Source organism: Jaculus jaculus, chromosome 1, assembly GCF_020740685.1.
Source record: "Jaculus jaculus isolate mJacJac1 chromosome 1, mJacJac1.mat.Y.cur, whole genome shotgun sequence".
Taxonomy (NCBI): domain Eukaryota; kingdom Metazoa; phylum Chordata; class Mammalia; order Rodentia; family Dipodidae; genus Jaculus; species Jaculus jaculus.
The window spans coordinates 240,555,182-240,582,316 of NC_059102.1; the positions used below are offsets into that span (position 1 = coordinate 240,555,182).

At 52.0% G+C, this 27,135-nt stretch overlaps 1 protein-coding gene across 2 annotated transcripts in view; it reads left to right on the forward strand.

Moving 5' to 3' along the window:
* Positions 1–27,135, forward strand: part of Gnao1 (G protein subunit alpha o1) — a 191,631-nt gene that overhangs the window by 155,210 nt on the left and 9,286 nt on the right. The window contains exons 4-8 of one of the 2 annotated variants that reach the window (XM_045147552.1): positions 7,726–7,886; positions 14,064–14,192; positions 15,841–15,970; positions 19,732–19,885; positions 21,981–26,152. In XM_045147552.1, coding sequence (XP_045003487.1) covers positions 7,726–7,886; positions 14,064–14,192; positions 15,841–15,970; positions 19,732–19,885; positions 21,981–22,168 — 762 coding nt within the window. In that variant the 3' untranslated portion in view covers positions 22,169–26,152. Of the gene's footprint in view, positions 1–7,725; positions 7,887–14,063; positions 14,193–15,840; positions 15,971–19,731; positions 19,886–21,980; positions 26,153–27,135 lie in introns of those variants that run through there. The other variant, XM_045147557.1, reaches the window with a different exon arrangement.

A 27,135-nucleotide genomic window follows, 5' to 3' on the forward strand; every position in this document is an offset into this window, starting at 1 on the left:
CAGGCCCCATATAAAAGTCAGAAGCTGTGGGAGGTTTCTGTAACCCAGCACACCGGTGCTGGTGTTGAAGGTGAGGTGGGAGGCAGAGACAGCTTCCCTGGGAGCTCATGGCAGCAAAGAATATCTACAGAGCAAGAAAATGCCTCAAATGAGGAGAAAATGCTGAGGACCCACCCAAAAAGTTGTCCTCTGACCTCCACGTGCGTGCTGTGGCACACGAACACCCACACTCACACACTCATACACATAAATTTGCACACATGCAAACGTTCATGCACATACACAAATGATAAAAAACCAAAGATTAAACCGTAGAGAGTGTAGGCCTCACTCTCAGGCCGCTGTCCACGGTAAGGGAGGCTAGAGCTTGGGATGTCAGAAGAGCCCCGTGAGCTGCAGCCATGGGAGAGGTGAAACTAGAAGAGGCAGACTTGGCGTGAGCCTTGACCAATGAGGAAGTGGCGCTGTCAGGGCTACTTGAGATCCAAGTGCAAAGCAGACCAACCCACCACACACTTCCTCAACTGAATGTAGTAAATGACGGGTTAGTTGACTCAAGTGGGACCAGAACGCCCCATGGTACACATGGTTACCCACCCAGGCATGTTGTAGTACCAGGACCCTGGTGTCGCTCAGCTCTGCTGCTCCCTTGCCAGCCCCACAGTCCTGCAGACTCGCCCTTTGAGAACCTCTCTTTGCTACCACTTTCTGCAGAAATGATAGGACTGGTTGTTATCTAACTTGACAAATAAGAGTTCTTTGTCCACCCTTAAAATCAAGACATAGAGTAGTCCCCACCCACACCACTGGGCTTGGATCAGGGAAGGGTGCTTTCTTCCTTCAGGGATCTGAGGCTCCGTGCCAGTAGACAAGGGCAGAAGCCTGAGGTGGAGAGTACAGTGCCCAACAGAAAGGGCCTGGGTAGAAGGGAGCAGGCCCGGCCACCAGCTGAAAGCTGGTCCCCACTGGAGCCCTGCCTGGCCCATGGTGAGCTTCTTAGACAGGGGAGCTCCAACAGTGTCCTGGAGGTCAGAGCTGGTGTCTTTGCTTGGGCACTGTAACCAGTCACCAAAACTGGGCAGCTTATGCAGGAGAAACATTTCTCATTCTAAAGGCTGGGAAGTTCAAGGCCAAGGCGTCTGCAGATTGTCAGGGCCTGCTTCCTGGTTTGCAGACAGTGTCTGTGCTGTGTCCTTGTTCCGCATGGTGGAAGGGACAGCGGTCTCTCTGGGACCTCTTAAAAAGGCACTTGGCCCATTCACGAAAACCCTGCTCACAGCCTCGTCACCTCACAAAGGCTTCTCACCAACACCAGGGGAGAGGGGAATGGAATTTCAGGTGACACAAACACTTGGACCACAGCCTGGTGAGTCTTCCCTAAAGACAGACCTGTGTCTTGCCAAGCTTCATGTGGTCTGGACAGCAGGACATGTGCTGAGCAGCAGGAGGTGACAGCGCCATGGAGAGGAAAAGGTGCATGTCCCCTATACCTCTAGCCCAGGAGGAGGCCCGGACAGGAAAGTCAGGCTCAGAGTGAGCCCTCAGAATGAAGGCAGACAACAGGACAGGCTCCTCCTCTGTCCCTATTGTATGTTACTCTCGGTACCTTCCACAGATTTCAGGGGTGCTGGCAAAGTGCTGCCTGCCCTCTGAGGTATTAGTATAGCCTCAGCTCCACTCAGGTGGTCAGACCTGGTCTAGAATGAAGTTTAGAGCTGTTGACTCCAGCACAGTACGTTCTGGGGCCATGCCTAGTATTAAACTACCAGCAATCCTTCGTCCCACAAGCTTTCCTGGGTGTCAGCTATGAACAGAGCACTTGTGTGAACCCTAAGGTTGCGTGAGAAGTGAGGAGACCTAAGGAGCGGGCACACACAGCGCTAGCCGCAGCACTCGATGGGTCAGGATATCGGGGTCAGCATGGCAGATGCACGAGTGGAGCGCCTGTGGGACTGTCGCAACTTGTGCGGGAATGGAAGAAGGAGCTGTGTGGCCGGGCCTACGGGAGAGTCTGAAGATAGTGGAGGAGCGTTATGTTCAAGGTCATAAGTTTAGGACTGAGGAACAATGGAAAGCTGTCCCTAGAACTTAAACAGGGATAGTGATGAGTGATGCATCCATTCACAGCAGATTTGATTATTTTTAATTTTTTTATTGACAACTACCATAATTATAGACAATGAACCATGGTAATTCCCTCCCCAAACCCAACTTTCCCGTTCACAACTACACTCAGATTTGATTATTAAGAGTAGACACGTTGGGCTGGAGAGATGGTTTAGTGGTTTAAGGCACTTAGCTGCGAAGCCTAAGGACCCAGGTCCAAGTACCCACATAAGCCAGATGCACAAGGTGGAGTTCACTTGCAATGGCTAGAGGCCCTGTCATGCTCATCAACCTCTCTCTGTCTACATCTTTCTCCCTCAAATAAATAAATAAAATGTTTTTTAAAAGAGTAGAGGCCTTGAAAAAAGTGGCTTAAATAAGACCAAAATTTATTTGAGTATATGTATGTATACAGGCATACATTTGTGTATGTGTATTTGAGGGACGGTGCACATGTGTGCACATGAATGTGTCGGCCAGAGATTGATTTGTGCCTTAGTTACTCTCCACCTTATTTTTAAACTTTTTATTTATTTGAGAGAGGGAAAGAGGCAGAGTGATTGAGAGAGTGAATGGGCACACCAGGGCTTCTAGCCACTGCAAACTCCAGATGCATGCGCCACCTTGTGCATCTGGTTTACATGGGTACTGGGGAATCGAACCAAGGTCCTTTGGCTTTTCAGGCAAGCCCCTTAATTGCTAAGCCATCTCTCCAGCCCCTCCATCTTATTTTTTGAGACAAGGCATCCCACAGAACCTGGAGTACTCTGGTTTGGCTGGACTAGCCAGCCAGAAAGCTCGAGGGATACTCCTGTCACTATTTTCCCAGCACTAGAATTACAATGTGCCATGACACCCAGTATTTTACATGGGTGCTCGGAACTCAGGTTCTCATTCTTGATTGGCAAGCACCTTACCCACGGAGCAATCTCCTCCGGCTTGGAAATTTATTTTTCAAGTGTTTAAAGGAGGGAAAAAACCCTGAATACTTGGAATTGTGCTAGCATGACTCCAAATATCACATAGTTTTCATAAGGTTGTTGAGAACCTGGGCTATGTTTAATCACTGACACACTCTTAGGTCTGCCAGAGCCTCAGCCACCACATCAAAGGAGGAGGGAGTAACGATAAAAAGGGAATTCCTTCTCTTCTAGTATTTTGATTTTGTGTGCCAGAAATTGAACCCAGGGCTTCACGTATGCTAGGCAAGCACTGTACCTCTGAGTTATATCCCCAAATTCCTTCTCTTTAAAATATCATTTTGAAAGACTTTCCTGCACTTCAGCTAACCTATACTCACGTGTAACTTGTCATGTGATCACCCTAACTTCTAGAAAAATTGGGAAAGTCAATCGTTGTGCCAGCTAGAAATTTGGGGGTCTTTTTCTAAGGAAGAAGAAAGAGTTAGTGTTAGGAGGAGACCCGTGGTCCCATGCTGTGTGGTACACGTGCTGGAGATGAGCCAGATTAAGGCCAAGGGCATCTGGAGAGGAAGCAGTGAAAGAAATGGAGATAGCTCTGGTCGCTGGGGTTTAGCAGCTCCAATGGTGATGCCATAGTGTGCTGAGGTAGGGGAGACAAGGAGGGACCAGAAGGGTAGGCTACCACAAGACCCCTCCTTCCCTCTCTCCCACTCATCTTGGGGAGGAAGTGGAGCTCAGGACCCCTGGGAGTCTGAGGATACAGCTGTCCAAGCTGTCACATCTGCCAAGATGGAAGCCATAAAATTACAGGACCCACATGTGATAACAAAATGGCTATGTTGAGGCCCACACTTCCATACACCACCTCTGACAGTGCCGATTGGGTAGTATACCCCCTCTGGAGTGTCCCTTGCATTCTCAGTGGGAGATGTAGCATTGCTGTGGGTATTCAACTTGCAGCATGATTCTCTGTCCCACTCAAAGCCTGGCCTGACCTGCCCCCTCCCTCCCACCATGTGTTCTGAATCTACCAGTGTTACATACCTGGTGGACGCCCCACAGGGGCATGATGCAGGAACCAAATAAAGAAGTTAGGAAACTCTAGGTCCACCCGGTGGGAAACAGACCCAGAAATCTGTCTTTGAGACATCCTAAGGGCAGCCAGGCCCTGGAGAGTGAGAACAAAGTCCCTGACCCACAGCCTCCCCACTCTGCTGTTAGCTGCAGGGTGGAGGCCACCCCTGCTCCCTACCCACTCCTCCCTGAGTCCTTCTAGCTACCTGGGGCACCCAAAGCCCAGGTCCCCATCCACTTCCCAGGTTGGCCCCAGAAGACCAAGCTGCCTTACTGAGCAACCATCCCTGTCAGGTGAAGTGGCTCAGGAACCCAACGGCCCAGCAGTGCAGTACGGTGTCCTCACAGAATGGATCTGGAATAGCTAGTGGGCATGGACTTCCAGCTTCCTGCCAAGGGTCACTTCCATCCTAAGGCAGGAAGTGGGGAGGAGCTCAGCTGACAACGTTGTCACCAACCTTCTGCAGTGGACAGGCCCTGACATGTAAATAGCCACTTAGGCACAGGGAGACTCTTGGGGTGTCTCCAGGCCGACAGAAGCTTCACATGGGCTTTGTGCAGAATCTTTTGTTGGCCACAAACCCTCCGGGTGCTGACCTATTTCCTTTGTCCCTCTCACTGCAGAGGATGTCTGGGACTGTCTGTGCCTCCCACTTACTTCCTGAGCCTGGGCTGGCTGGGCAGTCTGCCCCTCTGTGGCTTTACAGGGTTGGGGTTAAAAGGACTCACAACAGAGCTGTGCAGATTGAATGGGGAATGGAGACTGAGAAGTGGCTCAGATTACTGAACACTGTCTATCCAACCTGTGTGGACCCACTGGGGCCCACTCTGGCCCTGCTTTGCCTCCTCCATCTTACTTCCAGTGCTACATGTATTGTCTCATGTGGGATTTTTTCAAATGGGAAAAGCTTTCAGTGGTATATGCCCTGAGACCTATTACTCCCAACCTATGGAGAAGCCTCTGAGAATGAATACAGCTTCCAGAATGAAACAGGAAAGTGACTGAACTGGGTCCCACAGCCCTCCCTATGGTCCTGACTAACCCAAATGACTGTTGTGTTACCAGCTGCCATAGCCATGCTGCAGAAGAGTGCTCCCTAAACTCAGCCATTTGGCTCAGCTGAGTATCAGAGACCCAAGGCAAGGCTCAGCCCTGTGCCATGTTGCCCCACATCTTCTTCCTGTGAGGAATGGAGCCCAGGCACATTCATAGTGATAGCAGAGGCCCAGCGGATCCGCAGAAGCCAGCAAGGCCTTTATGAATCCACACGCTCCCACTCCCATGTCATTCTGTGAGCCAAAACAAGTCCTACCATCACTACAACCTTGCTCTTGGGCTCACTCAGCTCCCTGATCCTTGCAATCTCCATTGAAAGAATTAAGAGACCCTCGAAGCATTGTGTAGAGGATGGGTCCGATTTATTACAGAGTCACAAGGAGTGAGAGTGGACAGTGGCCAAAGGTAGGTAGACAATATACCTTTTCTAAAGTCTCTAGAACTAACAGTTTCCCCCTAAAGTGTATTTTTCCTGCCCAGATAATTGACAAGACCATTTGGATTAACTCTAAATGGAGCAGACAATGGTCTACTTTACCAAAAAGCTTCAAACTAGATAGTAATATTTAGATAACTATCTCTTTTGGAGGGGTGTATTAGTTACCTTCTCATTGGTGGGATAAAATAGCTGACCAGAGGCAGTTTACGGAAAGGGCTTATTTTGGCATACCGTTCCAGAAGATAGAAGGCATGGCAAGAGCAGGAAGCAAGTGTCACATCATCACATCAGGAAGGGGAAAGTAAAGAAAGGTGAATAATGCATGCTCAGCTAGTGTTCTTCTTTTTAGTACAGTCCAGGAATCCAGCCCATGGGATGGTGCTGCCTATAGTGTGGGTCCTTCCACCTAATTTAGAAAACTCCTCAGAGACATGACCAGATATTTGTTTCCATGGTGATTCTAAATCCTGTCAAGTTAACAACCAGAGATTGACCACCATAAGGGGTGAAACAAGGTCTTGCTACATAGAACAGGCTGGCCTTGGGCTCACAGAATCACATCTGCCTCTACATCCCAAGTGCTGAGATTACAGATTATTATCTGTTAGTAACCTTTTGGTTAGTTTAAAATGTCATGTCTCCAGTTGCTACCAGAAATATGACACAAATCCCATTATGACCAGTACTCAAAGTCCTATAGTTTCAGTTACAGGTTTTATAAGCTGCTAATGAGGAAGGGGTCTATACTCAATGATCTTGAAGCCTGCTAATATCTAACTAGCTACCCAGCACAGAACCATAAGGTCCAGGAGACAGGAAATGTACTGTACCCTGGGGGAAGTGAGCTGAGGGCATGGATAAGATACAGGAAGGTAAAGAAACAGCCTGGTCGCCATCCTCACAAGGTGGTGGTAAAGACCTAAGGAAGCAGAGTATGCACAAAGTGACTTTATAAACTGTGAAGTGTTCTATGTGTGCATGAGGTCGTGGCCATGGTACAAAGTCTGTTACTTCCCCAAGTCTTCTGAGCATTGAGGTCATGGTGTTCTCCATATTTCATGATAGTCTTTGAAATTGAGTGACTCCTGTTTGGTGCCACAGATGAGAGATGAGGAGAACCTGTGAATCAAACAGGACTTTTCCTACCATTCGGTATGGGTCTCAGTCTCTTCTCATGTGCCTTAAGTATCCACCACTATGCCCCTCAAATAAGGACTGGGTAGGAGGGAGCGAGAAGAAAGCCCAGAGTGTCATTGTTCATCCCTTTTCTCTCCCTTTACTGGATTTAGCCAGGCCAGGTAACCATAAGGTCCCAGACACATAGGAACAATGAATAAAATTCAAAAAACGGGCATGGTGGCGCACACCTTTAATCCTAGCACTTGGGAGGCAGAAGTAGGAGAATCACCGTGAGTTCGAGATTACCCTGAGACTACTTAGTGAATTCCAGATCAGCCTGAGCTGCAATGAAACTCTACCTTGGAAAAAAATTTCAATTTGGAGTGTGATGACACACACCTATAATCACAACACTGGGATAAAATAGAAGTATCATGAGTTTAAGACCACCCTGGCAATACAGAAAGATCCTATTATTAATTAGTTCATGTTTAGCCTAAGGGACTGTTCTTGAGATTCGTTGTTGACATGAAGGACATTTTCCATCTGTATTTTCATGCTCAGCCTTCCACCCCCCCAACACACACACCGCCTACCTCTAAAGTCCAGTCCCTCTAGCTCCACGAGTCCAGTCCCTCAGCCAACCTGAGCTCTCAAATAACCAGGCTCTTTCCCAGAGACTTGGCTTCACCTTGCATCCCAGCAACACTCATTTGTAAGTTTTGTTTCCCTCCCCCTAAAACTGTCCCATGCAAAAACAGTTTTCAAAATGGATGGAAGTAGGTCCCTGGCAAGTAACCCTGCCCACTCTCCCTTCCACAGTCCATGGGGGTTGCTGCTGTACAACTTGCCTGGCATAGAAAGCATCAGAGACGTGTGAGCCTATGGCCGGAGGTGCTCAGAGCCTCCCATTCTGAACAGGCTGGGAGTCATCCTGCTGCCCTGTTAGGGGCTTTATCATAAGTCCCACCGAGGCCTCAGAACTCTTTGTCCCTCTCTCTTTGCAGGCTGACTCCAAGATGGTATGTGACGTGGTAAGTCGTATGGAAGACACTGAGCCCTTCTCTGCAGAGCTGCTTTCTGCCATGATGCGACTCTGGGGTGACTCAGGGATCCAAGAGTGCTTCAACCGGTCTCGGGAGTATCAGCTCAATGACTCTGCCAAATAGTGAGTGTCCCCAGAGGGCTGGAGCCCAGCAGCAGGGCCAGAGCTGGGGGTAGGTAGAAAGCTGGGATATTGGTGGAACAGGGAAGATTCTGGACTGAGGTCGTCCCTGCTGCAAGGAGCCTACCTCAGTAGTGGCCAGCTAGGAAGGACAAGAAGGGCTTTACTTCCCGCACCTGGCATGAGGAAGAGTGCAGGGAAGGGAAAAGGTAACAAGATAACCAGACAGGAAATTTCTGGAGAGTGGGGAGCTACTCACCATCTATCCTAGACCCGGTCTGCATTTTAGAGGGTAGGTTCCAGCCTATCAAGTGACCCCCACACATCCCAGGAAGTCCTATAAACACAAATCAGTAGCCATAGTGATGGATAATAAGCCCAGCAGTGCCATCTTGCTTTATTTTCAAGATAATAAACTCGAGGTTAAGGATGTACCTAGAAGGATAGTGCTTTTCTCTGGGGGGGGGGGGCGGAAAAACTATTTGGCATCACCAAAAAATGAATAAATAAAACAAACTTCCAAGATATGTATGAAAATGCCATAATGAACCTCATCGCTTTGTATGTTTATTTTAAAGAACAATTTTATTTATTTATTTATTTATTTATTTATTTATTTATTTATTTATTTGAGAGAGAGAGAGAGAAGAAAGATTGGACACACCAGGGCCTTCAGCCATTGCAAACAAACTCCAGATGCATGCACCACCTTGTGCATCTGGCTTACATGGGTGTCCTGGGGAATTGAACCTGGGTCCTTTGGCTTTGCAGGTTAAGGCAAGTGCCATAGCCACTGAGCAATCTCTCCAGCCCCAAGAACAAAATTTTTAATCTTTCCATTGTTCTAGCTTGTGTTATGTTTCACTGATTTGCTTTGTTTGGTTTGATTCAGGGTCTCGTGTAGCCACTGCTGGCCTCAAACTCACTACGTAGCTGAGGATGACTTTACACTCCTGATCGCCTGCCTCCACTTCCCATGTGTTAAGGTCACAGGCATGTAACAGCACCCGGCTTTCTTCAAGTTTTTAAATCAGAAATAAGGAGAGATAGCTTAGTGGGTCAAAAGCATGCCACACTAGCATAAGGACCCAAGTTCAGGTCTCCAGAATCTACATGAAGCAAGATTCAATAGCACACATGTGTAATCCCAGCACTCCTACAGTGGGCTGGGAGGTAGAGCCAGGAGGATCTGGAAGCACACAGACCAGCCAGTCTGACGTACACAGCTGCAAACAACAAATGGGGACACCCAGGGTTGACATCTGACGGTGACACGCGCACCTGCGCTCAAATACTCACACACATCACACACACACACACACACACACACACTCAAGTGTTTAAAGAGTCAAAAATAAGTAAGTCCATTCAGGAAATAGAGGGCTGGGAAGATGACTCATTCAGTGAAGTGTTTGCCCTGAGAGAGGACGGTGAACGTGAGTTCATATCCCAGGACACACGTAAAGCCAGACATGGATGGCATGCACCTGTAACCCAGTGCTGGGGAGACAAGAGGGTCCCTAGAGCTTGTTGACTGCCTAGTCAGATTTGTGTGATTTGGGTTCAGTGAGAAACCTTGTCTCAAAAAAATGTATTAACAATAAGATGGAGAGCAATTGAGTAATATTTCAGATGTTCACCTCTAGCCTCCACAGGCACATACACACACACATGCATGTGTACCTGCACACACATGTGCACCCATACACACATAAACATACCCACCTACCCCCACACACATGTATACACATGCAAAACAAGAAGAGATATCCTCCAAGGCTGTGCAATAACTAAATAAGGAGGGAGGATGGGGTAAAGAAGGGAAGAGGAAGTGGAAACGGCTGAGCCAGGCAGAAGTGGTAGAAAGGGGAAAGACAGAGGAAGTGCCTCAGTGTGACAGCAAGGTCACAGGCCTGCTGCGCTTTGTCACTCCAGGGACTGCCTCACTGGTTACCTGCCTTCCACTCCTAGATAGGAGGCTTCAGAGCCCTTGGGGGTGTGCGTGTCTGTCTGTGTGTGTGTGTGTGTGTGTGTGTGTGTGTGTGTGTCTGTCTGTCTGTCTGTCTGTCTGTCTGTCTGTCTGTCTCCTGTTCCAGAGACACTGAGGTTATATCTCAGCATCCTGGGAATACTTCTGCTTTACAATCTGGAGCCGAGGCCTTCTGTAGGAGCTTGCAGCGAGAAGCTGTAGGCCATCCCAGGATACACACCCCTGACCTGATCAGGTGCAGCCACAGCCACCAGTGCTTCTCAACCAGGCTGATCTGCCCTAAAGGGACATTCAGCAATGTGCATAGGTATTTGTGATTGTCACCACAAGGGTGGTGCTCCTGATATTCAGTGGATAGGGACCAGGGATAGTGCTAAACATCCTAAAATGCACAGGGCAACTCCAAGACAGAGTTAAGTAGTCCAAAACATTAGTAGTGCTGGTATGAAGGAACTGACCATTAGACAAGATGCTGAATACATGCAGTCCCAGCACTCGGGAGGTGGAGGCAGGATTACAAGTTTGAGGCCAGTCTGGGCTACACAGTGAGACCAGTGTGATGGGTAGTGAGCTAGGCCAAGTAAAGCACTGATGACATAGTTATTTCCATTGGCTTGGATGGCAGCAAACAAACCAGTGTCCACTGTGAGGCCAAGAGCACCTTCCCATTTCTCACACCTGGACTGGATTGTACACAGGGCCAGTGTCTGAACCCTGTGAGCCCGAGGTGAACACCTAGAGATACCTGCTCCCTGTGCACATGAAGTCCATGCCTAAGACATGTCAGAACCCAAGTCAGGTCAGGAGAGACCGCTCTTCACGGCCTCGTCTTCTCAGTGGCCCCAGCGCCGGGGAGGCCTCCTCCCTTCACTGCCTTCTCACTGCCTGCTGGGCCCGAGTCCACGGTCTTCTCCCCTTCTGGCAGGGAGAGGGGACACAGACTCGGGGGTACAGGGACACCAGTGCTGCTTTGTTTTGTTGTTTGAGATGCAGTTTCACTAGGTATCTCGCACTGTCCCTGAATTTGCGGTGTAGACCCTAGGTGCCTGCTTCTGCCTTAGCCTCAATGCCGAGAATACAGACACGCAAAGCCACCATACCTGGCTTTCTTTAACACTCCTTTGGTCCAGGGTTGTGTTTTTTTTTTTTAATTAGTTATTTATTTATTTGAGAGCGACAGACACAGAGAGAAAGACAGATAGAGGGAGAGAGAGAGAATGGGCGCGCCAGGGCTTCCAGCCTCTGCAAACGAACTCCAGACGCGTGCGCCCCCTTGTGTATCTGGCTAACGTGGGACCTGGGGAACCGAGCCTCGAACCGGGATCCTTAGGCTTCACAGGCAAGCGCTTAACCGCTAAGCCATCTCTCCAGCCCCAGGGTTGTGTTTTAAGTTGTGTCGTTAAATTAAGCCAGGTAGGGCTGTCATGCTGCGCAGTTCTCGGGGCAGCATCGACACCCTGAAGCCCCACTCATCATGCTCCACCCTCCACCATGTACTTGGGGACACGGGGCTTAGAGGGCTTCTCTACTGGCTCGCGCTCTCTCAGTGGGACTGGTACCTCTGCAAACATGCTGGCTCAACCTGAGTACGTAATCTGAGACATGTTTGGCACATGGGGACCCACCAGGGAATGGCAAAGGGCTTCTATGGCTTGGGGGCTTTGATGAGACCCAGCCATCTTAGAGTGAGGCCAGGGACCAGCTTGTATGTTCAGAGGTTGTGTAGCTGAGATAAGAGTGGCGAGACCAGGGGTTCCTCATGCCTGATACCTTAGCAACAGCCTGAAAGCAGAAGGTATGACGACGGTGAAAAGAGAGGCTTTGGCATCAAGGATTGATACCCTCTGGCCTGGCAAGGAGGCAGCTGTGGGTAGCTCATGCTTCCAGGCCTGTTTTGCTGCCTCAGCTCCCTCCCCTTCACCCACCCACTGCCACTGTACCTGCCATGAAGAGTGTCACTCTTACGAAAGGAAGCACTGCGGGGCGTGACGGTGCCTGCCTTTAGTTCAAGCACTCAGGAGGCTGAGGTGTGAGGATTGCACAGTGAGCTCCAGGTCCACCTAGGCCAAAGTGAGACCCTACCTTGAAAAAAAAAGAAGAAGGGAATGAAGGATGGAGAGAGAGAAGGAAAAGGCGGGCACTACAGTGAATACTGATTCCAAAGACCTCAGTCCCAGGGATTCCCTGCCACTCTCTGAACCTTGAGCCCCCCCAGTCCAAGAGCATCAAGTGGGAAGAGGCACACGGATCCCTTGGTAAATGAGAAGGGTGTTTGGAAGGGTAGCCATGCTAAGGGGCCCCTCAGAGCACTATAACACACTAAAAATAAAGATTCTGAGCTGGGCATGGTGGCACATACCTTTAATCCCAACACTCATGAGGCAGAGGTAGGAGGATTGCCTCAACTTGTAGGCCACCCTGAGTCTCTGCATAGTGAATTCCAGGTCAGCCTGAGCTAGAATGAAACCCTACATCAAGAAACAAACAAACAAAAAAAAAAAAATCTGGAGCCAAGCAACTATCAGGTCCAAGCCTTACCCGGGTTGATCCCTGTTTTCTTTCTTTTTTTTTTTTTTTTTCAGTATATTTATTTATTTGCACGTGTGTATGCAGGGTCTCTTGCTACTGCAAATGTACATCAGATGCATGCTCCACTTTTTATGTCTGTCTTTACATGGGTGCTGGGGAATTGAACCCAGACCAGCAGGCTTTGCAAAACAAGTGTCTTTAACTATTGAGCAGTCTCACAGTCCTGAACCTCAGTTTTCTAATCTGTAAAGCAGTACCTTTGGCACAGGTAAATTAAGGGTGGAACCTAAGTACATGTAAGGAATAAAACCTACCTACTGTCTATTATTAGTTTTTTAATTTAAATTTGTTTTCTTTTTTATTTTGTTTTTTATTGGTTTTTTTCAAGGTAGGATCTCACTCTAGCCCAGACTGACCTGGGTCTCACTGTAGTCCCAGGCTGGCCTCAGACTCATAGCAATCCTACTGCTGCCTCCTGAGTGCTGGGATTAAAAGTGTGTGCTACCATGCTATAGCAGACAACTTCAGGTTCTCTGAGATGAACTTCCAGACCAGGCACAATTATGGAGGAAGGGATATTTATTGAAGCTTACAGATCCATGGGAAGTTCCATAATGGCAGAAGAAGCTGGCCTGCCTTCACAGGCCCAAGCAGAGAGAGAGCAGTACAAGCCAAAAGCCAAAAAGCCACACAGCACAGCACACTTCAGGCACTCCAGCCAGGCACACTTTGCATATCCTTAGATTGAAATCTGAAACTCACCACCTTACCTTAAGATCACCCCGTGATACTGCCTCCAGCCAGGTGTCTACAGATGCAAACTACAAACAAACAACTGAATATATTGGGGCCATCTATTCTATTCAAACCACCACACATGCCCAGCAATTTTTTTCTATTATTACTTTTAAATTAAGAAATGACAAAATGGGGGCTGGAGAGATATCTTAGTGGTTAACACACTTGCCTGAAAGCCAAAGGACCTCAGTTCAATTCTCCAGGACCCATATAAGCCAGGTGCACAAGGTGGCACATGCGTCTGGAGTTTATTTTCAGTGGCTGGAGGCCCTAGCATGCCCATTCTCTCTCTCTCCCCCCCCCCCTCCTTCTTTGTCAAATAAATAAATATAAAATATTTTTTAAAAATAAAGAATGGAGCTGGAGAGATGGCTTAGTGGTTAAGGTGCTTGCCTGCAAAGCCAAAGGACCTCGGTTCAATTCTCCAGGACCCACATAAGCCAGGTGTGCAAGGGGTGCAAGGGTGCTGCTTTGTTTTGTTGTTTGAGATGCAGTTTCACTAGGTATCTCGCACTGTCCCTGAACTTGCGGAGTTCATTTGCAGTGGCTAGAGGCCCTGGCAAGCCCATTCTCTCTCTGTCTCTGTCTGTCTGTCTGTCTCTCTCTCTCTCTCTCCCTCCCTCTGTCTCACAATAAGGAAATAAAAGAAATGACAAAATGATGCTATAAACATGGTAGTCCCATCTGCACATGTTCTCTTGAGTGTGCCTTTGGGTCTGAATTAGAGGCTGATAGAGACTGCAAGTCTAGGACCTTCTTCCTTGATTGTCCCCACAGTCACCTGTAAGGGACCTGGCTGACACTGGACTCTGAAGGTGGTGAGCTTAGAGCAGTGTCCATTGTCCCTTGTGTGTTGTTCCCAGCTACCTGGACAGCCTGGATCGGATTGGAGCCTCCGACTACCAGCCCACCGAGCAGGACATCCTCCGAACCAGGGTCAAAACCACCGGCATCGTAGAAACCCACTTCACATTCAAGAATCTCCACTTCAGGTGAAAACCAGGGGAAACTAGGCCCTGGTGAAAGCAGCACAGAATGGGGAACTCCATCCTCTGCCTCGGCTCAGCTATGCAGCCTGATCACGCCCTGTCTTGGGAGTTTTTGTTTGGGGGCAGTCATCTGGATACCAGGAGCCCGAGTGCTTCTTCAAGGGCTAGGGAGACTTGCTTAAGGGCCACTGAAGAACAGGCTGGGTTAGCCCAAGTGATGCCTGGGAAACCCTAAGCACCCATGTAATCTCAGAGCTGGGGAGGGAGAGCTGAGAGAGTAGCTGGTACCCTGTCCTAAAGCACCCAGGGAAGCTGAGGCCTGGAAAGAGCAAACCCCTCCCCCAACCCCACAGTACACAGCTGGGACCCGGGGCTCTGAGGGCTTCAGAGCAGGAGCTTGAGCTATGAGGCCAGATTGCCAGGCCCTGCTAGAGGGCTCTGTCCCCCAGGCAGGCCCTGTGCTGAGGCCTGGTGGTCATTGCCTTGACTTCCAGGTATAGTTTCTGGGTGTCCTTGGAACTAGAAGAGAGACCAGGAGGTGAGGGGCAGGCAGGGACCTCAGACCAGCAGACAGACTAGCTCTTTTTTGGCTCTCAGCTGGTCTGACCGGACTGGCTGAGGCTCCATATCCAGGTCCTGGGCTCAACAGGCAGCTTCTTTGCAGGGCTGAATGGGACGTGCTAGGCCTCTTCCAGCCTGGGGGCCTCACTTACCTTCCATCTCCTTTGTCTCCTCACCGTGAGGATGGGAAGTCTCAGTTCAGTCCTGCCCACAGGGGGAGCCACAGAGATCATTGGCTAACCTCTCTATATTTCAGATGGGAGACGGGATCTATAGGAGGCAGTGGTAGGGTGAGATCAAGGCACATTTCCTGGCTCCACACCTGTTCTGATCTCTTTCTACAGTTGCTGGCTATGCCTTCATGGACAGTGCTTCTGTCCTCACAGTACCAGACCTACCCATTGTGCAGTGGGTGCCTATAGACCTCCTACGTCTGGGAAACTAGGGCTCCTTGCTTAGGGAGATTAGGGTACAACAGTGGTCTGGTACTTCCAGGACCTATATCCCACCCACCAACTGTTTCTTTCCCCTGCCCTTGTGGCCCGGAAGCCAGAGGCTGAAGAAGACACTAGACATTAGCCTGCTGATGAAAGAGTAGTGTGGAACAAAGCAAAACCTTAGTGTCTGCACATAGGCTTAGATCACAGACCAGCTCTGCCATGACTGGACTCAAGCCAAGAGCTAGAGGGAGTACCTCACTTTCCCCACCCACAAACAGGTGATAGTGATTGCCTGACTCCCCCTCAGGCTGCTTTGAATTTCTCCCAGAGCATGTGCTCAGAAAGGAACAGAAGGTGAATGTCAGTCACCTAGAGAGTAGGACCACCAGAGGCATTTCATGGGGGCCAGCTGTAGTGCAACCTCATAGTAAAATTTTCAGATTAAAAGGACAGATCTTTGAGTCACTTCTACGTAAGCATGGCTCAGTCCTGGGACAGGGCCTAGGGACACACGCAACCCCAAAAATGTCATTGATCTATCTCTCATGAGGGCACTGTTCCCCAACTGCTCAGCACACTCACTGCTGGACAACAAGGCATCTCTGCAGTTGCCTGGGCCTCGCCCTCACACCTTCCCTGTTTTCCTGCAGGCTGTTCGACGTTGGGGGCCAGCGATCTGAACGTAAAAAGTGGATCCACTGCTTCGAGGATGTCACGGCCATCATCTTCTGTGTCGCGCTCAGCGGCTATGACCAGGTGCTCCACGAGGACGAAACCACGGTGAGTGGCTCTAGGCCCACTGGCCAGGGGCTAGCACAAAGGGGCCGGCTGTCTTGAAGTGAGAGCTAGCCACAAAACAGGCCAATGTTGGGAGCACTCAGGCCTCAGTTTCCTACAGTGCTGAAGGGTCCAATCAGCCATGGTGACTGAGGTTGCATCTGGGACAGGCCATGCCATCTTGCTCCCCCACCGTAGGTTGCCAAGACAAGTGCTGTGTGAGAGCAGTGCAGTGGTGGTAGCTGGGGGCCTCTGATGGAAAGCCTGTGTGCAAACTGGCTGCAAAGAGCTTGGCAAAATGGGGGTCTTGGGCAGTAAGCACTTCACTGGTAAAAAGTGCAGTCACAGAGACCATATAGGGCCAGGACAAAACTAAGTAAATTCTAAAATGCCAGAGTGCAGCTGAGCAAGAGTGAAGGTTCAACAGAAACAGGAGCCTGGTCTTCAACGGCACATCCTGCTCACCAGGCCGTGACAGTGTGTGTGGGCCCCCGTAGTGGGAAGGGCAGCAGGAAGAAGGTATGCTGGTATATGGCACAAATGGTTCTGCCCTCCTAATGTGCCACATGCCAGGCCAGGCTCCCACTTTCTATCTATGCATCAAACTCAGCCTCACAGACCTGCCACCTGGTTTCAGAGGGGGCACTCTCTCAGAGCGTCCGGCCTTCCCAAGGCCTCATCCTGGCTCTTCTGTGTACTGATTTGCTGCCAGATCTATGCAGCACCTGGCTTAGCATCACGTGAAGAGGGTGGTGGTGGGGAGCAGTAACGTCACTTACTTTGTCAAAGGCTACTCCACAGAAGGATTTGATCCATGTGAAATCATTTGTTTTAGCAGTGCCACAATGGTGGTTCTGTGGCTGCTGGTGATTACCCTGAGTTGGGTGCATCCACTGAGCTTTTCCTGGTGAGGCTGCAGCCTATATTTCCATGATGGGCCACTCCTGGGAGAGAGACTCATGGCTGTGGGCTCACACTTTGGCTTCTCTGTCTGAAACCTAGACCTTTACCCTGAACCTCTGGGATCAGCACTGAGGCTCAGAGAGGGGCCTTGTGGTCATGATGGCCTTGAGCAAGGACTGTCTAACTATGAATCTAATTTTCTCATCAGTCTCAACCCCACTGCACCTCCAGAGCCACTGTGTTGTTGGGATGAGCTCTTAGGAGTGGGCTGTGAGGGTGTAAGGCTGGGGGTGGGGGAGCCAGTGACCCCGAGGGACTTACCCAGAGTGATGGGGCTTTGGGCAGATGAGGCACAAGCTGCCTGCTGCCGGGTAATCCAGACCCACATGACACGCTACTGGGGATGGGTTTCAGCTGCTGTCATTCTCAGTGCCTGTGGCAAGCAGGGGAGTTGAAGAAGCACGGACCTAGGCTGGACCCTCATTGTGGAAAGGGGCAGACATATCCTGGACCTCAGCCCAGGATGGCCTCCAGGGAGTGTGTCCACCAGAGTGACTGCCCCGGCACATTCTTCACCACTCTGTGGGTTGTCCCTGTGCTGCTGGAGCCATTGTGCCCTGTCCCTTTGGCTCCCCTGCAGTGTAAGTGTGGCATGGTCTGTCTATTCTGATGGTCACACCTGAGAGTGGACGGGATTGAGAGTGAAGGAGATGGGCCCCTCTCCACTGGAGCATGGTCCTTCCTTTGAGCCTGCGCTGTCAGAGCCAAGGCCCAGCAGCCACCGAGCTGGGGTCTCAGCAACCTCGGTGTAGATGTAGAGAGAAGAGTGTCAGGTGGGTGGTCTTAGCAGCCATGGGCACCAAGCTTCATGGCATTGAGGTCTCCGGGACATGAAGGAGGCTGGTTCTGGGGATGGTGAACTTCCCATATAAGCTAGTCACCAGCCTTGCTGCCGAGCAACACCTAGGTCTTTGAGTACTTTCCCCTGGAGTCCTCTTCCTTCCTCGCCTTACTGCTGCTCTTTCGTGCCTGCTTTGCCGTTTCTCCTGCCCTTCTTCACAAGGGCTGGACCTTGGGGAAGCAAAAGCATATGGGCCAAGGTCAGGAACAGGCTGGTCCCGGGTTCCTCCTCTCCCCGAGGCTGGCCACACACAGCTGGGGGAACTGCAGCCTCCCTCCGGGAACAGGAATTGATTTCCAGCCCGCCGGCAGCCCGTAGCGGCAGCAAAGCAATAATACTATTGCTGTGGGACTAGCGGCTGGTGTCTCGGCATGTGTGCGTAGTTGGACAGCTCGGGAGTCACATGGATCCAGGCCAGGATCTGGCGCCGCCCCGCCAGCTGTATGATCATGCATAACCGCCGCCCCTTCCCCGGCATCTGCTCTGAGTAGTGATGGTGGTAGACAAGCCTCGTGGGCTACAGGCCATAAGAGCGCCTGTGCAGTCGTCACTCAGTAAAGTGCAGTTGCTGCTCCGGCGTGCAGGTGTTGTGGCTACAGACCAGGTTGTGGGACATGGATATTCTGTCCCAGAGAGGCATCACGTAGGCACCAGTCACCCAGTCCTTGGTCCTTGGCCTTCTCCTCTGGCCAGCTCTGTGCCTCCCTTCCTGGCCTAGGGTGAGAGTTGGGGCTGCTGAGGCAAAGGTATCTGGAGGCGGCTCCTGGAGCTAGGCCAAAGGGCCCTGTGGCTAGTGGCTGCCACCCACCGGACCAGCCACCCTGCCCGCTGCACCCTGGGACCCCACGGGCTCATCCTGTCCTCGTACCTGCTCTCAGCGCCACCCAGCCAGGCCGCAGGCCGTCACAACTTCTCCACCACTACCACCACCAGCACCTGCAGGGCCTTATCTTGCCAAAGCAAGGCCAAAACCATGGGCACAGTCTGAGAGACCATCCAAGCCCGGCAGGTATGAAGCACCTCCCTCCGATCAAACATCAGCTAAGAGTTGAAAGCAGAAGGTTCTCAGGGCCCCGCTGGGTGACTTTGCTGTGAATGCCTGCCCCAGGCTGTTCCCTCACCAGCCACTGGGCGGAGGCCATCCTCCCGCCCCAGCCTCCCGCAGCCCTGGCATCAGTGCGCGACCTGTGCAGGAGTCTGGGCAGAGCCGCCCTGAACTTCTTGGCTCTGAGGCTGGTTGGACCAATTTTTCCAGGTTTTTCTTTCTCTTTCTGTCATTTGCTGCTGGGTTTTTCACTTTCTCTCAGCTTTAATCTGTATTGCTGTGTTTCTTCTTGGGGTTCTCCTGGCCTCTCTTCTGAGAAACCAGCTCAAGCACAGTTCTCCCAGAACCTACCCCAGCCCAGGCAACCAACAAAGTCACCCAACCAACTGAGGCCACAGCAGCACCACCCCCAGGACGCTGTTCCCCTAGTGTCTGCTTCCAACTCGGGATTAATTCGAGGATCTCATTCCTCGGTTAATGTTGCCCAGTTGAACGTGTGCTCCCTCCCAACCTCGCTGGTGAAACCGAATGAGACCCTGGTGGAGAAGCCTGCATGAGCCACGTTCCATGTAGGAGTGGTGGACGGTGGCTACGGCCCTGCCCTCTACGTGCATGGTGCATGTCCTTTCCAGGGACTGCAGCCTCTGCAGTGACCCACTGCCCCACCAGGGCCTGCTCCCTGTGTAAGGGGGCCACATCCCCCACAACCCACCCCTGCCCTGCCCTAGCCTGCCTGTGTGTGGAATGAAGCAGGGACGTGTCCTATTTGTCCTTGTGGGCCCCCTGTCTCCAACCCTGGTGGTGCATTCAGAGCATTGGTGGCCCTTCCCTCTGCTTGTCCTGCTGTGTCATGGCCGTGGTGGGTCAGGGCTCCAGGCCCCGCCAGCCCTCACCGACCTCTCCACTCTGTTACAGAACCGCATGCATGAATCCTTGAAGCTTTTTGACAGCATCTGTAACAACAAGTGGTTCACAGACACATCCATCATCCTGTTTCTCAATAAGAAGGACATATTTGAAGAGAAGATCAAGAAGTCCCCACTGACCATCTGCTTTCCTGAGTACACAGGTAGAGACCTCCCCAGCCTGCACAGCCCCCTGCCGCCCTAGGGCTCAGAGAGCAACACTGTCTAACATCACAATATACCCCCAAAGGCCTGCTCAGGAGCCATCTGTAGCAAAGAACCCTAAGCAGCTTATGGCTAGTGCCCTAGCTTGCCACATCTCGGTCTCGTCATTTGATGTCAACAACTCTAGAGAGCCCAAGCTACTCATCTGAAAAGTTAGGGAGGGGGGACTTACATAGTGGGAATCCCAAGGTGATAAAGGGGGATCAAGCGAGGGCTTGGACTCAGGCAGCCCAGCAAGGTCCCGCCCCAAACTTAGTCACTTGAAAGTAACTTAGGCAGGTCACATGACCTGTCTGCCTTGGTTTCATCATCTGAAAGATGGGGGTGATCACTGTGGTTGTCTTGCCTCTCTCACAGAGTTACTAAGGGGATAAAAGGAGCTAATGGCCATGCAGAGTGTAACATGACACTCTGTAGAAGTGTGTGCTCACTCCAAGTTTACTGTGACTACCAGATCATAATGATGCCACACAGCATCTGTACAGCACCTCCCACACAAACGACTGCAAGAGTGGCGTGGCTCATTGGGTGTGGCAGTCTTACAAGCTGCAAGGCCTTGCTTTCCCTGCAGAGGATGCAAGGACAAGAGAACAACTGCCACACTGGTCTTAGCTGAACTTAGGCCCCTGCAGCCACAGAGAGCAAGAGAGCATGTGGCTCGTTATTGGACATAGGGTTTACATCTGGCATGTGAGAAGGAAACAGAAGGTAGGTAACAAGGAAGGCAGCCTGAGCAGTGCCGCTGAGGAGCCACAAGATTGGAAGTCCTGCCAAATGGCAATAGGTCTATAGCAGGCCTGGGAACAGCCCAGTGCTCATCAGCTCTTCCCAGATGACCTGAGAATGAGAGAGGTCTCCTTAGTCTGGCCAGCCCCCAGGCCTGGAGGACGCAGGGTGAGGGAGATGGAACCCAGTATAACAGGTCTCCAGGTCATGACCTGGAGAGTTAGGTGAGCAGCCTAGTTCTTCTCCTGCTCTTCCCACACTCATTTCTCAAAATCAGGCTGGTGGCCTTGTAGGCCAGGACCAACCCCAGTAACATCCAGCTAGGGATAGTCAGGGCTCAGCTTCCTCCACTCACCAGCCAGGTTTTTCTCCAGCCATAAGATGAGGGCCTGTAGGACCCTCTCCTGGCTAGTCACCAAGGCCAGGTTGGAGGTGGGGCAAGGAAGGAGGAGACACTAAACTGAGGGAATCTGGCAATTACCTGCTATCCCAGGAATGGCTTCATCTCCAGATTTAGCAAAGAGCTGTGGTCTGATGGACCCTGGAGTCCAGGCCTGGGGCCTGCACACATACACCAGAGATGGTTTGAACCCCTCCCTCAGGTATGTCACCCAGCTTTGCTCCGTGATTCAAGTTCCAGTTCCCCTCCCTGCCTGTCTCTTATGAGTGGCCCCAGCCTGGCCTGGCCTGGACCTGGGTTCCTAGAAGCTATTGGGGTGTACTACAAAGCAGAGGCCCTGCACCCAGGAACCAGATCAGTGTATTGTTACTCAGAAAGACTGAGGAGGACCCCTGAAAGGAGACACAGAGGGAGAGAACAAGAAGGGGAAGGAGACTGCAGCAGTCCACAGGTGCCAAGCAGACCCCAGACTGATCCTCCTACCTTGCTGACTGTATCAGACAGGAGGGAGCATCCTGGCCTACTGAGTAGGATCACAGATGGACAGGGTGTGCCTGCAGAAGAGCAGTACTTGAACCCCCTGCACGTGGCTCATTATAGGATATAGAGTTTGCATTTGGCATATGAGAAGAAAACAGCATTTTGACTAAACAGTTCTTACCCGTAGAGTAGGCAATCATTGAGGTGATCTCTACCCTGGCTTTGAACCACTTGCAGCATTGTATGCAGTTGCTGGAGCTAAGCCTTCAAACTTCCCACCCCCATCTGCCTGTCCCTTTGTGGTGGTCCTGAGAGGCTAAGGCCCTTGGCTCCTGGCCTAATAGACACAATGGCTAGGCCCTAGGGCTTCCACACTGGGAAGCCCAGGGGTGCCTCCCTTTACCTACCACTGCTATTTCCTCCTACAGGCCCCAGCTCCTTCACAGAAGCTGTGACTTACATCCAGGGGCAGTATGAGAGTAAGAACAAGTCAACCCATAAAGAGATCTACACCCACATCACCTGTGCCACGGACACCAACAACATCCAATTTGTCTTTGATGCTGTGACGGACGTCATCATCGCCAAAAACCTGCGAGGCTGTGGACTTTACTGAGCCCCAGCGCATTGCCCAGCTGCCCATGCTCCACCCAGCCTGCCACCCGTTCCTCCCCTGGAACCAGAGCTCTGCCTCTGCTCTGACCACTCTGTGCCCTGAGATAGAAGAATCTGGCCCCAGGGAAAGAGGGGTCATCCTTCAAGTACTCTCCACTCCACCCCACCCCACCAGCAGGACACATGGTAACAGAGCCAGGCGCAGGTGCTGAGCGCCACACCACAAGGCAGGAGACCACCGCGTACCACCTGGGTGCTGCTGGCTGGTCTGCTGTGCCTCTGGGTTTTACTCAGAGGCTGGGGGAAAGCTGGGAGGAAGTAGGCAAAGCTGCCATTTGGCCCGAAATGGGCATATCCTGTACTCTGTGCCTCATACTCAAAATCCTGGGGTCTCCTCCTGTCATCTGGGGTGATTCAGATGGCAGGATGGTCCTACAGCAGGGTGCTGGCTGGTTGGGGACAGTAGATGCCATCCCTTAGCTTTGCTTTGAGTCTCTCTGGTGGGGGGCAGTTCCGTCGCCAAAAGCTGGGGTGGGACCAACTTGTGGGGCATGAAGGCTCAGACCTTCTTCCTCCCTGAGCTTGGGTCTTGGCCCCTCTCTGGTCATCCTTTCTTATCCAATGGCCTCCCCCGGAAACCTAGCTATGATGCTAGGCCTGTATATGCTCCTGAGACTGGCTGGCTGTGAAGGTGAATGGCGGGAGGGCAAGTCCTATGCCTCTGGAAGTTGGAGAGGGAGGCCAGGGGAGGCAGCACTTTGTGCCTGAGCTAGGGCCTCTTCCTCCTCATTGCAAGTTGACTGTTGGATCCACTCACCTGGGTTCAAATATTCCAGGTGTGAATAAATACACTTTCCTTCTCCAAGTCATAGCAACTCAAGCCAGTCAGGCAGGGCAGGTGACTGGGCGTTCCGTAGGCAGAGATGCAGGAGAGGCACAGCCGGCCCCGGGCCAGTGTCCTGCTTCACTTCAGCTCAAACAAGAAGTTGGGAAACACCCGGTGTTCTCCCAGCCTCCAGGGCTGAAGACAAAAGGTGAACTGGCCAGCACCCTTGAATGTGAGCTCAAGGAGGGTCCAGCTCACACACACCCCCTGCCCATGCACCAAGTCTTAGAACCCCTGGGAGAAGACTTTGCTACAGAGGTCCCTGAACAAAAGGGGATGGGGTAGTTTCTGGTGACCCTGGTCTTGGCTGACCTTGAGCAGTCTACACACCTCCCTCTCACTCCTAGGTATCTGTGGTAGGCTGGTACCCCAGCCAGTAGCACAGATAGACCCTGGAGAATCCTCTGCCTCCATAGTCAAGCCCCATGTTCTTCTGAATGCTGGGACTGCTGAGGCAGGTCCAGTGTCTGGGCTCCCTGCACTCTCCTGGCCTGCCTGCCCAGGAACAGGAAGAGCACCATTCCCACAGCTCTGGGTTTGTTGGCTCCAGCTGGTGCAGGGAGACATGGGGACCTTCCCCAGTGCCAAATGCTCACAGGGGACAGTGCCTCTGGGGAGCCCTCCCTACTCGGTCTTACTGCATTGCTGCTGCCACCCAGCCCAAGGCCACTTCCTTTGTTCACGCCATCATTTTAAAACCTTGCACCAGGTGTGGGGATGTGAAAAAGGATTGGCTTTGGGAGCCAACCTCACCACCCTGCAATGGGCAGCTAAGGCCAGTTAAACCATTTAGCCCAACATATATGTAGGAGTTATTTCCCAGCATCGCCATCAGGGTGTGGCCACCTGCACCCCTACTGCCCCATACTGTGACCCCAGATTCAAAAGCACTTGCAGTGGAGGGGGTATTGGACAAGCCCCCCCTCGGAAGCTATTACCAAGAAGGTGGAAGTGACTGTCTCTGTCACCTCAAGGTTCTCCACTCCCCGAGCAGTCCCTCAAATCACTGCAGCACAGTAAGAGCCCCTGGCTGGAGGCAAGGCCTGGGCCTAGCCCTTCCCTCTCAGTAGAACTGGCAGGGGCCACATGCCTGGGGCCTGCCTGCCCTCCCATTTCCCAAGCTGCCTTCTCGTACCTGATCTGTCCTGCTCAGTGTCTTGTGTGGCTCTCAATCCTCCTACCTTGAAGAGGGGGTTCTGAGATGACTGCTGTAACCCTCAGTGACATGCTCCACGGGGAAAATGGTTGCCCCGTGCACCACATCCTCCCATCATCACCTGCAGTCCCACCATGGAGAGATAACTGAGGGTGATATGAGTTTTGGCTCCGTCGTGGCTGTGGGTGTGCGGTGAAGTATTTTTCATGGTCAGACCAGGGTGGCAGGGGTCTTATGTCCAGTGTCCTTGTGTTCTCAGAGGCACTGTGCTATGCTCTAAATGGCTGTCCCTTAGCAGGCCAGGGGAAGCTGATTTCCAGGAAAGGTGCCCTCACGACACACGTGGTCATGGTCCTGTCAGATGCCCACAGTCAGGGTTGTGCTGTTATGTCAGTGGTCATCTCAAAAGCCTTCCCTCTGAGCATGGATAGAGGCCCCAAGACTCTGGCCTGATTTGGGGAACAGGGTGTTTATCTAAGACCCAAGGATAAATGCTGTTATATTCTGGCCTGGGGATGGGGTCTACCCAGCCTGGGCCACTCACCAACAGCTCCGGCCTTCTGCCTGTGACCCCTTTATTGAAGACCCTAAATCCTGCTGCCCCATTCCTTTCTACCCTGCTGGCTCAGACAGAAGACCTACACCATCTCTGTCTCCCAGCCCAGCTCCACACCACATTGGTTGCAACTGGAGATGCCTGACTTGCATGGATTGCACTGGACATCATGAGTGTCCCCAGAGGCAGGCAAAAATCCCTCCCCAATCCTATAACCTGGCTGTCAGCAGAGCACCCCCCCACCCCACTGGGGAAGCTGGAGTCACATTGCCCAGCCCCTTGCCCTCTGCAACAGGAAACACCCATAACTCCCACGTCCTGCACACTACAGCAGGTGCCGGGATGCTCTCCACATCCATCTCTCCTTCTTCTCTCCTCTCTGTCTGACCCAGTGGTCTTCAGCTTCTTGGCAAGAAATACACCAAAGGGAGGCTTGCGAGCCTCTATATGCCCCTAGGGAACCTGTCGCCCCATCTGGAGACTCCGGAGCACAGAGCTGTTTCTGGCTGCTGGCGCTCTTCTCTGAGCCTCCTGAGACCCTCTAGGCACAGCCCCACAGTTCTCAGGAACCCTAGCCCTAAGGCTCCAGCTCACTCTGTGGTCACCACAGATTCAGTCAGGAGTGCCAGAGACAAACACCCCTCAGGCTATTGCCCCTGTCGGGTCACAGCTATAGAGTGATGGTCTCAGCATCCCAGGGACCAGGGCCAGTGCGAGCCATTTCTGTGGGGTTTGTGGCAGGACCCCTGTACCCCCACTCCTCAGTGAGGGAGAGTCCTCTAACCACCTGCCAAGAGTGGGACTAGGGCTCACAGACAGGATCCCCCGTCCCCATACACGTCCCAGATGACTGCCTGTTAAGCCAGGGACAAGTTGGGCAAAACCAGAAAAAGTGGCCCCCATCCAAAGTCCTGGGCTCTCTGGCCAGAGTGGACTCCCTCTGAAAGGTAGCTCACCTCTCCCCCGCTGGGCCCCGGGAATAAAAGACCCTTGGAGTTAAAAACTACATCGCTCCCAGCAGCTCTTAGTCCCTGCTCCCCGTCCCCTCCTCCACCACCATCGCTGTCTGCCCGGAGTGGGCGGCAACACCTTTAACCTCTTGGTCTCTTCCACCCTGCTTCTGCCTTGGTCCCTGCAGCCATCTGCTCCCTCTGGTCCCAGCCTGGTAGCCGGGCTCCCCCCACCACCACACCCCACCTCTTAGCAGACCTTCTTAGGTGCAATGATCCCACCACCTGACCCATCGCTGCCACCCACCTTATATTAACTGTAATTTTGTAAGAAGAGTGACTTGTTGGTTTAATAAATCTCTAGTTATTGTAATAATTTATTGACTGTCGTAATGTATTTATTAGTCACCCACCATTAATAAAAAGTGCCAGCTCTTTCTAGCGTGTGATGTGTTGTGTCAGTCAGTACAAAAGAGCTTCTGCTAGATGACGCACACAAGTGACACAGGTCTTCTTGTCCTGCCCAATCTGGGAAGTGTGGGTAGCCTGGCAGAATAGGCCTGGCACTGCCAGGGGCAGGATTCAGGCCCCTGGCCACTCTGCCCAGCGCAGGCTTGCCAGAAGAAGACAGAGGCAGATCTGTGCTGGGCTGAGCTGCCTCTGGTCCTAGTATCCTGGGCACCCTGGAATCCATGGCACAACACGCTCTGGTGCTGAGCACTGGCCATGCTGGCAGAGCTTTCCTGATGCCCTCAGATCTGCTGCCACCAGGGCAGGTGGAGCACTAGGGGAAGATGGAGCTGGGGAGGGCTCCTGTGGCTCCGAGCGAAGGCCATAGTGAGCGGGTGACTGTTGGCCATCTATGACCTCAACTTGTCTCTTTTCAAACAGTGGTGTCGTCAGTTTGAACACATGTGGTGTGTTTTCTCCTATATAAACAAGCAGTGCCTTAGTGTTGTTGGTGATGGGATCAGGACAGGTGGAAGTGAGGCTGGGTGTGGAGGGTATCAGTGCCGGCGCATCCTCACCAGCAGCTCTTCTGCTCACTGACTTCCAGCCCTTCTCTTCAGGCTCTGTGCCCCATCCTACAGAGAAGGTTTACACAGGCCCTCTGCAACTCCACGTCACGCTGGCAACCTCAGGCATTGTTAACGTGTGTGCATTCGAGTCACCCAGTCACCCTGCAGCAGCCCAGCAGAGGGCCTTGCACACCACTGCCCTTCAGTGCATCACTGTCGGTACCGTCTGAAGAGTGAGGGAGTGCACGCTTAGCAGTCCTGCAGGGTGAGAGCAGAGCTGTAGTGAGCTGGGCCTGGTGTGTGGGGACCTAGGAGCCTTGGTGAGCTAGTCCCTGGAGTCCTCCAGACCTGAGCTTGACATCCTCTTGAGGAGCCCTTCAACCCTGTCCACATGCCACATG